We start from the raw sequence: 13,697 nt of genomic DNA, 5'->3' as shown, positions 1-13,697 counted from the left end.
ATAGCTCTCAACATGGAGCCGGGGGTCAGCATTTAAAGGCCCTTTCAGAAAAAAAACCCCACAACACTTTGTGCTCTGAAACCCATTATTTCTAATGGCTTGTGCTGCGCCTTCATTCTCTGCTCAGGTAGCCATTACTCCACTATATTTACATGGCACATAGTTGTTTGCTGCTTTATTAATGCCAACTGAAACGTGGTGGATTATCAGTATAAAATAACATACATTTTCCCCATGATGTGTTTGCTCTAATTGGTGAACCACGTTGTTCAATCCGAACAACTTTTCCTGATAGCAGCTGTTGACTTGACACGTTGCCAGAGAAGCTCATACAGATGTTTAACAACATTCTTTACACACCAGACCAATAGGTGACAGCAGCAGGGATGCCAGTTGCCCTCCAGCGGTAAACAAAGAAACCGGAAGAGGTTGAAATCAGTCCATGAATTGTATCCTCTGAATTTAATTATTGGGCCATTTGAACTTGCTGTTAAGCTGTCTGTTGAAGTCAAATAAATACAATTAGTAATTTTAAATGGGCTTTTAATTTGGACCATTGACATACAGCATTGCATGATGGAATATGCGTCTTTTTTAGTCAATTGAAACGTAAATAATCTTTGCTAGCCAAACCTGGTACCAATGTGTTTCTATTAAATTCTTGTAGATGATTGTGCCTTAATAGGTTTCTGTGTTTAGCTTCATTATTCTGAAGATATGAAATGAACTGTTAGCACATTTTTTGTTGTTGTTGTTTCACAGTCTGCTTTCTGCTGACATATCAAAAGAAAGGCAAATAATCTTAATATGACTGGATTTCATTTTCTGTTATTATCTAAATTATTTGTTCGTGATATCACATATACCAGTTCCAGCCAGTGTTTATCTAGCAGTGGAAATACTGCTGTCCTGTGGCCACTAAGAGTAGTTTTATTTCCATCATGAATTATGATCCTGCCATCTTGTAGGGACATTATACTACATGTGCACAAACACACACACACACACACACACACACACACACACACACACAAACACACACACACACACACACACACACACACACACACACACACACACACACACACACACACACACACATACACTCTCTACATGCTTTTGTCACTTAGGTATACCTGTATACCAAAAACCACATCTTAACCATAACATATAATTGTTTAACTGATGGGGAACAGCTTTTTTGCCCCCAAATGGAAGCATGTTCCCAACAAGGGCCCAAAACACACACAGTCACAAACTGTTTTCTGCTTTTTGTAATGTCACATTGCTCGCCGGCAGATATGTGTGTTTTTAAATGTTTGTCACATTTCCTCAGGGCTTCTTAATATTTGTCAGTAGTTTGAAAGAGAACATTGTCTTCAACTTGTGTTTTTCTGTCTTGTGTAATTCGTTCTCACAATATACTCTGATAAAGCCGGCTGATAAAGAGACTTTGTATGTATGGAAGCAGTAATCATCACTGTAGCCATATCACACATAATGTATCTTGTGTCACATTTGCCATGAATTGCATTTTTATGGCCAAATGATTATGAAAAGTAATAATCTAGATGGCTTCTTCATCACTTCCATGTAATTCAACATAATGTATGTCACATTTCTTGAATCTAATGTAAGGGTTTTCAACACTGCCGGTCCGTACAAGGTTGTTGCATGCTGATTACCGCTCTCGTGGGGGATCATCACATCACTGTAGGTGTCTTTATGTTTCAGGCATGTTAAAACATGTTCACCATTCAACCTAGTTTTTAAAATCACTGTTTATTTTCAGATATTTTATGGGCCAAATTATGAATTAATTAACAAAAATAAGAATAATCTTAATAGATTTTTTTGATCACTTATCATTAAATTGAACAACTATAGCTCTAACAGTTAAACAACATAGCGATCAAATGTATTAATACACAAGAACGTTCTCCCAAAAAAATACGTGTTTATAAACACGTATTTTTCTAATATAACAAAAATAATCTACAGATTTATGTGGTGAAATCATATTATTTTGTATTCCTCACAGAGGCGCTCTAGACAGTTGGTGATGGTTGTTTGACATCTCGTGCTCAGTGAATATCTTTGCTGTGTTTGTTTTTGACAGCCACCGGAGGACCTCTTTTGGCGCATGCGCACACGTCGCTCCTTCAGATGTCAACTGCACCAGCGAGATAACGGACAAACACACCACAGCGTTTAGACAAACACTAGCGAGAGCTCGTTAGCTTAGGGAAGTTATTAATCCTTTCGACAAAAAAAGCTCCTCCAGCCTGTACAAAGTAATGAGGTAGATAGTCGGACAGCTAAGTACACGTACCTTGATTACAACAGACTGGCACTGCCACGGTGAAAATGGACCAGGATTTTGAAGACATAGATTCAGAGGGCCAGTGGCAAAAACTCTACCTAGTAAGTCTGTTAGCATAGCTAGCACGAAGCTAACACAGATAGTACCTCAAGCGCGCATTAATCTAGCAAGCTAACAGGCTAGCTCATCAACTGTCCGATATGTAACCTGTCATTTATCGACAGTTTCCTTCATATTTTAGTTTTCTGCCGGTTCTATTTATTTTCAGCGTGTCTGCAACAACTAAATAAATACGGTAACGTGAATGTTACCGTTAGTTTAGTCGGTGTTATGGTGCATGTGGTTGTTGCTCACTGTGATTAGCTAACGTCTACATTACATAGAGACTTTATACTCTATTACTAGGATCTTATTTCGACACGTTGTGTAATGGTCAGTGCTGAAAGTAACTATGTATTTATTGGACAAACGCATCTCAGCTAGGTTGTTACTGGGTTCCTGCTTGCTCATATCTAACGCTAGTTTAATGCTATTCTTGTTTATAAACAATCTCACTGTCGTTTCCAGGAAATAAGGAATCAGTCCGACGAGTGCTCCTTCAAAGTGGCTAAGTGTCCAGAGAACCGCAACCGAAACAGATACAGAGATGTCAGTCCATGTAGGTACACTTTTTGGTGGAAACTTGTTCCCAGTGTGATGTTTTTTTTCTGCTAACAGTGTTTGGTCAGTTTACAGCCAATCTTATAATAATGAACGCATCATTTTCCTCTCATTGTTGCCTGCAGTCGATCACAGCCGGGTGAAGCTGGAGGGCACGGACAACGACTACATCAATGCAAGTCTGTTGGTCATGGAGGAAGCCCAGAGAAGTTACATATTGACTCAGGCAAGTCCCAGGCTTTTATAATACATATATAAATATATTATATAGCGTTTATAACCATAACACCAATGTGACGTCTTCAGATTGTTTGGTTTTGTCCAACCAAACAGATACAGATATACAGATGAATTATCATTTAACTGATCATTCAGGCGCTGAAAAAGTTCACCACTAAACTTAACAAAAGCTACATGAAAGTGTATATGTTATTATTTAAGTACTGTAATATAACGTGTTAACGGCACAGCGTTAATTGATACATTCTTGCCATTACTTTGGTGTAAACTGTTCAGTTGGAAGTCTGTAAGGCTCGTTAAGTGTTGTGGCAGATATGCCAGATAAGTAAATAAGTGTAATAAATAATAATAATACATTTTATTTGTATAGCGCTTTAAAAGGTACTAGATTGGCTGAGCAGCAGGCCGGTTGTTGTTCTCCAGACTGCATTGTGAAGTATGTGTGTACATGTCATGCCACTGAGCCTGATGGATGATAAGAAGTGCTTTTATTTACCTAAATCATAAGTGATGTGTAAAGCTTCTGCATCGCTGTGAACTGGAGGAGTGTGTGTGGTTCTGAGACACATTGTGTGTGTTTATGTAGCTACAAAGTAAAGTACATCTGGTGAGAGTGTGCTCTCTCTGCTGCTCTATCTTTGATATGTTTAGTAAATTACGTAGTAGTAGAAGTAGCCTGTTTAATCCTGATCTTTCTTAACTTTGGTATTCATCAATAATGGTTATTTATTATGTTTGTATACATACAAGCACATAAATTCATGATATTGTGATTTATTTATTTATTAATGGAAATATTTATGTAAAGGTCACACAGTATTTTGTACCTAATTATTTGCTACATTAATCTATAAACAGTTACACTTATAAAATTGCAACCTTTGAGAAAATGGCGGATTAAAATTATAATATCACCATCATGGTCTATTTTGTATCCTTTTCTGCATAAACTGTAAAAAACAATAATACCAAAACTAAGCAAGGTGATACATAATTGAGTGATAATTAAATCTTTTTTTATATGTGTGTTCTCACAACACCCTTGCCTACAGACAGTGTTAGTGTTAGCCATGAACATATCAGAATATATGTTATAACTATCCTTATTAATCAGGCCATAGATGTGAACTTTAACGTACTGAACAGAAACCAAACATCGTCTTCATCCCACACAACTTTGAACATGCTCATGTCTTCAGCAAATGAAAGGACAAAATTTACTTTTTTTCATGTAATGTTTTTTCTTTCTTGCCTGCATGACCACAGAAAACTGAGCCTGGGCTGATAAAACTGGTTCTTGCTCACCATAAACTGAATACTGTGTCATTAGTTAAAAGCCACAGGAAGTTTGCTCAAGTCGACGTGACACGACAGAAATATCAAGTTTCTTGCGATATTTGTGGATCAACAGGCAGACATTTTTGGGATGTTATCTTGCAAAAATATGAAAACCTTCTGTGCAAAAATACTGCACCATTCATCCGTATTTTGTTCAGTATTTATAATGGACCACAACACTGATAAGAGACGCTCTGAAATTCATTACTTATCAGGGTTTGAGTATTTCACAGTCCTTAAGTTTATTACCCTACGTGATGGCGTTTTTTAAAATTCCTGTTACATTTTATTGAATATACAAATGACAAAAAAAGCAACAAAAGCAACGACTTGTTGACAGTGTCTCAGCATTGCCTTTGTGAACGTTATCTATTCTGTGTTATTTGAGAGACATTTAAAGATATCGCGCCTTACAGAGTGACATTTTCTCATCTCAACCACATCGTAACCTTTAGCAGTCTTGGCCTTTTAAATAACCACCTGTTAGTTGCACAGTTATCAGATTAATTATGGCTTAATGTTATCAATGTTCAGTCAGGCTGGAAAGATTACACACACTTCAACTGAAAATGATTTCCCAGTGTCCTGCCGTGTAACTGATTAGTGTGTGTGTGTGTGTGTGTGTGTGTTTGTTGTCCACAGGGACCCCTCAGGAACACCTGTGGCCACTTTTGGCTCATGATCTGGGAGCAGAAGACCAAGGCGATCGTTATGCTCAACAGGGTCATCGAGAAAGGTTCGGTAAGTACACGGTAATAAAACGGCATCACATTGTCTGGGTTGACATTTGTCTGGTTTCGTACACACCCACACACACATAACACAGACAGACAGACTGCCGAAATAATGAATAGACCACAGAAAGACTAGTCACACATCGACCACTTTATCCACAGCAACACACGCATACTTTGTTGAAGTTTGCAGCCCGCTCACAGTGTGAAATCATTTCTACATGTTTGATTAAATGGTCGACTGTGAAGCGTCCCTCTCCGGTCAGCAGGATAACAGGAATTCACTGTTTTCATAGTGTGTTCACAGATGTACGTGAGGAACTAGGACGCAGCCGAACCTCTCAACTCCTTTTAAATCCTCTGATCCTGTGATGTGCTGATTAAACACACACACACACACACACACACACACACACACACACACACGTGCGCGTGCGTGCTAACACTCCCTCAGCAGAGCAGCTGTGATCTCTCTCTTTCTCAGTAAAGCAGCTGGATTGGATCTCGCCGGGTCATGAGATTCTCTCGCTGAGTGTTTTCTTGGAAATAGAAGATATATAAAAAAAAAAAAAAAGTACCTCGTCCACGAATATGATAAACCTCACAAGGATCCTTTTATGTAGGCCGACTCTCCAATCCTACAGAGGGACGGTTACATGATAGACGTATCCTGAACAGCTCTGGCTGTTGTCTATTTACTAAGAACAGACTGCATGGTGACGTGTTTGTTGTAGATATAACTTAAAGATATGTCAGAGTATTTGACCGCAGTACTGACAGAAGACTTGCTCTTCCCTGAATAATATTAAGTGTAATAAATCAGGAATTGTTTTGGAGTTGAGTCAAACTTCTCATCTTAACTTTATGTGAGGAAGATTTCATTGTTTCCATTACTGGTTCATAACAATAATAATAATAATCATCATTTTATATATATTTCAAGAAATGAGGTTTAAAGTGCTTTACAACAAAAAATAGGTTAAAATACTAATAAAAAGAGGAGGGAAGTAAAATAATAAAAGTTAAAAAAAAAAGTATATTATGCGTATTTTAGGATTTTTTTTTCTTGTTATGTTACAGTTTGGTGTAAGAACTGTAATCACAAAAATACCTAAATAATACTGTGAAAACAAAATATATGCAAAACATAGAACTGACTCATTTCAATTTTAGATTATTATTATAATTGCAATGTGACAAAACACAAAAAAAATGACCTAAATTAGAACGACAGATGCGCAACAAAATAGATAACAGCTGTAGCACAATGAGCTGTGTTTCAATATATTCGGTGTCACAAAGCAGAGGTTGGATTCGGTATAGATGTGTAGTTGTTTATGTTAATAGAAAAGCAACATATTGAGAGTGCGAAAGTGTATTATTATGTAAGTGTGACATGAACTGTTTGTGTGAGTAACGTGTGCAGGTTTGTGGGGAAGAGAGAAGACAAAGAGGATGTTTATCCGAAGCATTGTTTGATTTATTATCCAGCTTTTCGTCTCAGTGGAGAGGATCAACCTGTCCTCCTGTTAGTCGTCAGCTGCTTTACCTCAAGACCAGCATCTGCTTTTAATCCGGTGTATTTTGGTGTCTCTCACCACGTTTCTCTACTTTCTCCATGTGTGTGTGTGTGACAGGAAAAGTGTGCTCAGTACTGGCCCACAGCTGAGGAGAGGGAGATGGCCTTCAGAGACACTCGTCTGTTGGTCACGCTGCTGTCAGAAGACACCAAGTCTTACTACACCACCAGAGTGTTGGAGCTGCAGAACATTAGCGTAGGTTTTCGTTTACTACCAGGGACTTTCCCTTTTAAAGGTGTCAGAGAAGAAGTGAAATGGTTCACGGGTATCACACCAACACGTGTTTTCTGAGGCTTCTTAGAACTGAAATCACGTTTTCTGTTTTAACCGACGGATTAAACCGTTTTATATTTCCACACATCCAAAGTATTTTCAGTGTATGTGAGCTGTAGATTCCACTATGTAAAATACACAGTATATGCTCTAACTACTATGTTTCTCCTGTTATGATTTTCTTGAATCCATCTTTCTTATTAACTGTCAAGGTGGTTTTAAGAAAAACGAGCATGAGAACACGGCACGTGTTTGATGTGGCAAGCTTTCAGAACCTGCTTTTCTTGCATGAATTGAAACTGAAACCGTTGGAAGTGTTTGCTTAGTTCAGCTCTCAAACACTGGAATAACCTCAGCTCACCTCAAACAGAGCTGATAAAAATACAAAAAAAAATAAGCACTGACAAACTGCAGATAAATGAAAGCTTTGTACCCGCTAATGAGACCTCCGTGTGCTCTCACAGACCGGGGAAAAGAGAGAGATCTTCCACTTTCATTACACCACGTGGCCAGATTTCGGTGTCCCCGAGTCCCCGGCATCCTTCCTTAACTTCCTCTTCAAAGTGCGCGAGTCGGGAGCGTTGGGGGTGGACCACGGGCCCGCCGTGGTGCACTGTAGCGCTGGAATCGGACGTTCGGGGACGTTTTCATTGGTCGACACGTGTGTGGTCCTGGTGAGTCCTTTGTTCGTATCAGTGTTTACATATTCTGACTCAGGGGAAAGATTCGCCTTTTGTTGATTCATCATTTAGATGTGTGTGTGTTAGTGCCAACACAGACCAGGGAGCACGTCACCTTTTTATTTAATGTTATCGTCCTGGTTAGCTGAGCTAATGTAGAATTCTTTCCCGTCCAGATGGGGAAGAGGAAAGAGCCGTCATCAGTGGACATCAAAAGCATCCTGTTGGACATGAGGAAGTACCGCATGGGCCTGATCCAGACCCCGGACCAGCTGCGCTTCTCCTTCATGGCTGTCCTCGAAGGATCCAAGCACATCACGGGAGACTCCTCCGTACAGGTAGCTGCACCACACACACACACACACACACACACACTAATGTGTCTAATTCTGTCACTCAGTACACTAAGGACTTGTTCCTCTCCGTGGTGTCTCTTGTTTGATTGTAAATCCAGAAGCACATGATGTATATAAGATCAAGATCAAACACAGACTGTACTAAGTCTGTTTGTGAGTTTATCCAGGCTTCTGATTACATACGAACACAAATAGAAACTGCTGTTTAATTGATGCAGTCAGAGAGGTTAGAAGCTGACATGACTGACATTCAATTGACATTCAGGTTTATTTTACGCCCACGCTGGAAAACCATTGGCCGAGAAATGTGAATGTTCTTTCTAATTGAACTTACCTCCATTATGTATTTCACCCATTTGTCTCTATAAAGAGCAGTAATTTCCCTTCATGTTATGAGTTCCTTACCTTTTACCATTGTTCTGTTTGTATTTGTCTTTTTGTCTCTGCCTCTCTTTACCGTTGGCACTCATAGCAGAGTGGTTTATCTTAGCTTAGTTACTTTTGTGAAGGATGTCGGAAGTACCGAACTATAGTGCAACACACAAGGACACACATATGCTAAACGGGGCCACAGCAGTGGCTGAGCCTCAGGAATCGGAGCAAGAAAACATGTTTATCCATCAAACCTCAGATTGTGTCAGTGTGCTGTCAAAAGGACTCTCAATTTATTATGATACGCAACCTTTTACATCCTTAAGGACCACAAACATCCTGACTCTTGGACGTGGAGTCCCTTTACACTGATATTGATCATAATGATTGAACGTTTTGCATGCCTCCTGTGGGACAGGTCCCACAGACACTTTGCCTCTTTGCTTTAAGTGAGTCGATAAACTACCTTCCTCTTCTCTCTGTATTCCCTATTCTTCTCCCTCGTGTAGAACCGGTGGCGGGAGTTGTCCAGAGAAGATCAGGAGCCGGCAGCAGAGTCGCCCCCCTCCACTCAGCCCCCAGCCAGGTGTGCAACAGAGCGACACAACGGCAGCCAGCGGGGAGGTCAGCTGGAGGAGGGAGGCGACTACAGACAGGACAGCAAAGTACCAGCGCAGTCTCCTTGCAAGGAGCAGGAGCAGGAAGGCGGCACGACACAGTCAGTACACCGAGTCCGTAATCAGCCGATAGAGGCTCTGAATAGCTGAGAGCCGTTTACCTATTTTCTCTCTCTCCTTTTTTTTTTACACAGCAAACGACGCAGGGAAGACAGCATTTCCAAATCAGGCACAGCCAAGACACCCCAAAGCAAGCCCAGGGCGAACGACTCGGAGAAGAAGAGAAAAAGGTGATTTATATCTTTCGGACGAAACCACCTCATTGTTCACACGCAAAGCATCAATTTGTTGTCGCCTTCCACGGTGATTTGTGAAACACCGTCACAAAGGCCACTTTTGTATTCATTTACATCCTGTAATTTGTATTAATCAACACTGACCGACCATATCTAATCCACCGCAAGTGTTAAGACAGAGAGCTACTGTTGGTTCCAGACGTAGAAAATCGTCAGTGCGACATCATTTAGCATGCTTCCTAAGTTTCCTAGTTCCCTTTAGACCGAAAAGAAACGCTGCAGTTCTACTCAACAGCTCCTGTAATGGAAAAGAGATGAGTCACTTTTCAGCTTCATTTCTTTTGAGGAAATCCAGGTAGGCTTTCCCAGTGCATGACTCATCCTCCTATTGGCACCAGTTAGACTTCATACAGAGTTCAGCCCTCCCCCTCAACATTCTCAGTCATTTAGTGTGAAGCCACCTGTGTAGCTAGCTGACATCGACTTCACCTTCTCATGAAGGCAGGACGCGTTTGCCCCGACGAAGCACTTTATTTCTGATGACTGTGCACCCGGCAGAAAATGGCTCACCAAGTCATTTCCCAGCAGCCCTCCTTTTGTTGTGTGACATGTCGGTTGTTGTTCCAGTCATTTCGGCCCAAACTGCACCATTTTCTGACGAGGTCTCAACTCTTCTTCTCGGACAGTTTGGGCTGCATTTGCTGCACATGACAAGGGCTGGCCTGTCCAGCGGGGGGCCGCGTATCTTTACCCTCCCCCTCCCCCCTCTGTGACAGCAACAACCTCGAAGAGCTCATTTACAGGACGAGGTTTACCCACAGCTTTTAAAACGAACGCCCCAAGTCTTGTACAAGGAGGTGTGAGTGCACTGCTGGTGTCTGCTGTGTTTTTGTTTCTGTTGAGGTTTTTGCTCTTTCCTTTCATGATTTGCTTGGTTCCTGCGGTTTGGAGTTCGTTTTGGCTGCATTTCTAGCATGGTGTGTGTGTGTGTGTGTGTACATTTGTGGTTAAAGTGTTGAAGCTCTGAAATGTCAGGTTGGGTTGGAATAATGCAAGGCGCTAAGTTATGCTGTGCACCAAAGATTCAAATTTTTCAGTCTGTTCAGTCCTGTGAACCACTAAAGCTTTCTCCTCACTAAACAATTGCTTTGCACATGAAAGTGCTGCTAGTTTGTGATGACAAGCGTGTGTTTTAGAACAGAGAATGTAGAATCATTGAATCAAAAGAAGTAATTAAGTACTACAGCAAAGAAGAGATACTTCTTGTGAGTTTGTTGCATGTTCCTGTGTTGTTTCACGAGGTTGTTACGTCAGTTTAGCTAATTGGTTTGTTGGTGTTAAACTGCATCAGTTGAGTTCCGGCCTTGTTAAAGTTTGAATGGATGTTTGGAGGTTTCGAGATTCATCAGGAGAGTTATGGTGAGATCTAGGAGGGCCGTCGAGCAATCAACAATTCTGTAGTCTTTTGCTGTTTTGTATTGTCCAAAACTCCCCAAAAATAATCCTTTAATTAACGCGTAAAACAAAACAGGAATGTTTGGTATCTTTTGCTTTGAAAATGACCGAGAGAACAATTGAAATGATCAAAATAGTAGTTGATTAATTTACCTTCGATCAACCTATGGTGTCACCGCTATGCGGTCTTTATGCGGACCAATCAGTGTCCTGTGAGGAGCAACTGGCAGCTAGGGGCGTGGCTTAGGTGTGTCAAAAATAACAATGGCGGCCCCTGAAGAGGTTAGCGCAGACGCTGCAATAGCATCCGTTTTATTTTAATAACTGTGAAGTATTTCTTCATTGAAAGAAGAGCAGAGAACCGTACTGAAGGCTTTTCTCGATGGAAAAGACGTTTTGGCTTTTCTTCCGACTGGCTTCGGCAACAGTTTGATTGACTGATGGTTCATCCAATCACCTGCCAAGTATTTTTTTTTGAGAGTTCCCGCCCTTTTCCAAACACTTTCCAATGATGGCTTCTCAGATGATCAGGTTACATCTTTTTTTTGTTACAACAGATAAAAAAAAAACAATAGATATTCAATCTACATGATCCAATTGAGAAAAATAGAAAATGAACCAGAGAATATTTGTCATTTTTGCTTGATAATTGACCTGTTCATGAACTAATCAACTTATTGACTAATTGTTTCAGCGCTACTCTCATCAACAAACCCTCCTACATCACACTTGGATGAGTCTTAGTTCCACTCCCAGATAATCACATTTAACCACGTGTTCTAACGCTCTGCAATAACTAAATGGACGTGTAAATGTTGCAGCTGAGAGCATCTGAACACCGTGTGACGCATTGCTCACTAAACATTATTGCTGCTTTCAGCTGCATCTATACTCAATCTACTGTTGGTGTGATCAAAGTGATCCGAGGCATCGTGCCACAGCTCCTGCTAGCAGCAAAACTACCTTTTATTTTTGAGATTTTCTTCCCCGTGGTTGAGTTTGATCTCGTAAACTTGACCTGATTGTGTGGCACGACTTTCCTTTGATCACTTTTGAGCTTCACCGACACTCTGGTAGAAGATCGTGTCTCGAGTTCAACCTCTTTTAAATACTTTGTGTCTTGTGACAGGGCGAAAACCAGCGACTGCTAACTACCACCGCCTGCGGCCACGCAGCTACAGCTCTGGCAGCGAAGCCAACAACCGGCAGGGATCTCCAGCTCTCTCACAACCTCTGTGTCCTTCTTCCTCGACTCCTAACCACTCTTCCTCTCCTCCACCGCCACAACCAGCTCTCCTCCCCATCGCTTTGATTTTATTTTATTTTTTTAATGTCCCAGCCCTGAAACATTATTCAGCCACCGCTCATCTCCTTCTTCCTGGTCCCGTTAGCCGCTTGTCACTCCTCGGTCCCTTCACCTCACAGCCTTCCCTCGTCTCCTCATCCTCTCTAAACTGTTTACAGCCGACACTTTGACATTCTTCGAAGACAGCACATTTGAAAAGACAAAACACACCAGCGCTTTCTCCCCCCAACTACACCTCAAACCACAGCCTGCGCTGCTTCTGGAGTCAGAAAACCATTTTATTTTTTTTGCTTTAATGTTATTATTTGCAGCTTTTACATTCTATTATGAGTCTTTTGCATTTATGAATATCGGACTAGGGGCTAAAGCATTGACGATTTGTAATGCTGTTCATATGTGTATTTTTAGAAAACCTTTTTTTCTTTTTCCAGAGGCAAAAATAAATGTTCTATTTTTTTATAAGAGATTACTTGAAGTTTTTCAGCAGTGATGGGGCAGGGGGGAATGAAAAGCACTGCCTCCTCCCACGTGAGAAATTCAGTGGCATGTAATGTTTCCATGATGTACATAGTGTTCTTTTTAAAAAGATGTGTGTAAAAAAAGACATATTTTTGCTTGTAAAAAAAACAACAAAAAGAGACGAACGACGGTGTTACAGATTTGAATACAGTAGAAACCTGATTTGATGACTTGTTCTCCTTTTGAACTGAAACTGTCTTAATTTTTCCCTTTTCTCTTAGAGTGTAATCTACAAATAAAACTGGTATTATCTAGTTTACATAACAATCCGTCTTTGCTCTTTTTCTGGTTACTGGTCACCACAAACCTGTTAGTACATTTGTCATAAGCAGCACTTTTAATACACACAAAAGGATGTAACTTTATGCAATAATTTTATATTTTGACAAGATTGGGCCTCAACGCTGGTTATTTACAGTTATCTGAGTTAAGGAGCGTTAGCGGAATCTGACGTGTCGCACGTGTACGAGAACAAGTAAGTTTATCATACAGACTGGAAACAAAATCCATACAGGGGTGTAGAAGTTGGGGTCTAGAAATTGCTGCTTTCTTAGCAAAGACAGTTCAGGACGCCATCCATGAAACAGCAGCTTATTTTAACAAAATGTTTTTATTTTAAGGATTTACCAAACGAGATATAACGTGTACATTCTGAGCTGTAGATGAAGGTGGATTTTTGTTACCCTGGAACAGAGCCAGGCGAGCTGTTTTCACATTTCCAGTCTTTATGCTAAGCTAACAGTCTTCTGGTTATAACACTAATGTTAGCGTAGCAATTCAAACAGCATGAATTATGAATTATTATCTAAAAAAAATGCTTTTAGGGTTGAAAGAGTGTTAAGATCCCCAAAACTATTTTTAAGAAACTATTTTTACATGCGTGCCAGCAGTACTTTTCTAAATATAGACTTTTTCAGAACAAAAACATTCATTTGATGGTTCCCTCTT

General features: G+C 40.4%; 1 protein-coding gene across 2 annotated transcripts; it reads left to right on the top strand.

The window, feature by feature from the left end:
- The first annotated feature begins 2,200 nt into the window (after positions 1–2,200).
- Positions 2,201–13,010, top strand: ptpn2b (protein tyrosine phosphatase non-receptor type 2b). Of its 2 annotated transcripts, XR_013767445.1 has the most exons (11): positions 2,201–2,424; positions 2,891–2,981; positions 3,109–3,209; positions 5,204–5,302; positions 6,933–7,070; positions 7,613–7,822; positions 8,005–8,166; positions 9,066–9,274; positions 9,368–9,463; positions 10,156–10,326; positions 12,054–13,010. XR_013767445.1 is itself a non-coding variant. In XM_079175860.1 (10 exons), exons 1-10 carry the CDS (start codon positions 2,368–2,370, stop codon positions 12,073–12,075), a joined length of 1,185 nt encoding a protein of 394 aa, XP_079031986.1. In that variant the 5' UTR covers positions 2,201–2,367; the 3' UTR covers positions 12,076–13,010. The 2 variants fall into 2 exon arrangements, 1 of the variants encoding a protein (XP_079031986.1); XM_079175860.1 differs by lacking the exon at positions 10,156–10,326.
- Positions 13,011–13,697: the final 687 nt, after the last annotated feature.

The sequence above is a fragment of the Pholis gunnellus genome (genome assembly GCF_910591455.1).
Source record: "Pholis gunnellus genome assembly, chromosome: 16".
In the NCBI taxonomy this organism is placed as follows: Eukaryota; Metazoa; Chordata; class Actinopteri; order Perciformes; family Pholidae; genus Pholis; species Pholis gunnellus.
Note: the sequence above shows the minus strand (reverse complement) of the source record. Positions and strands in the feature narration are given on the sequence as shown.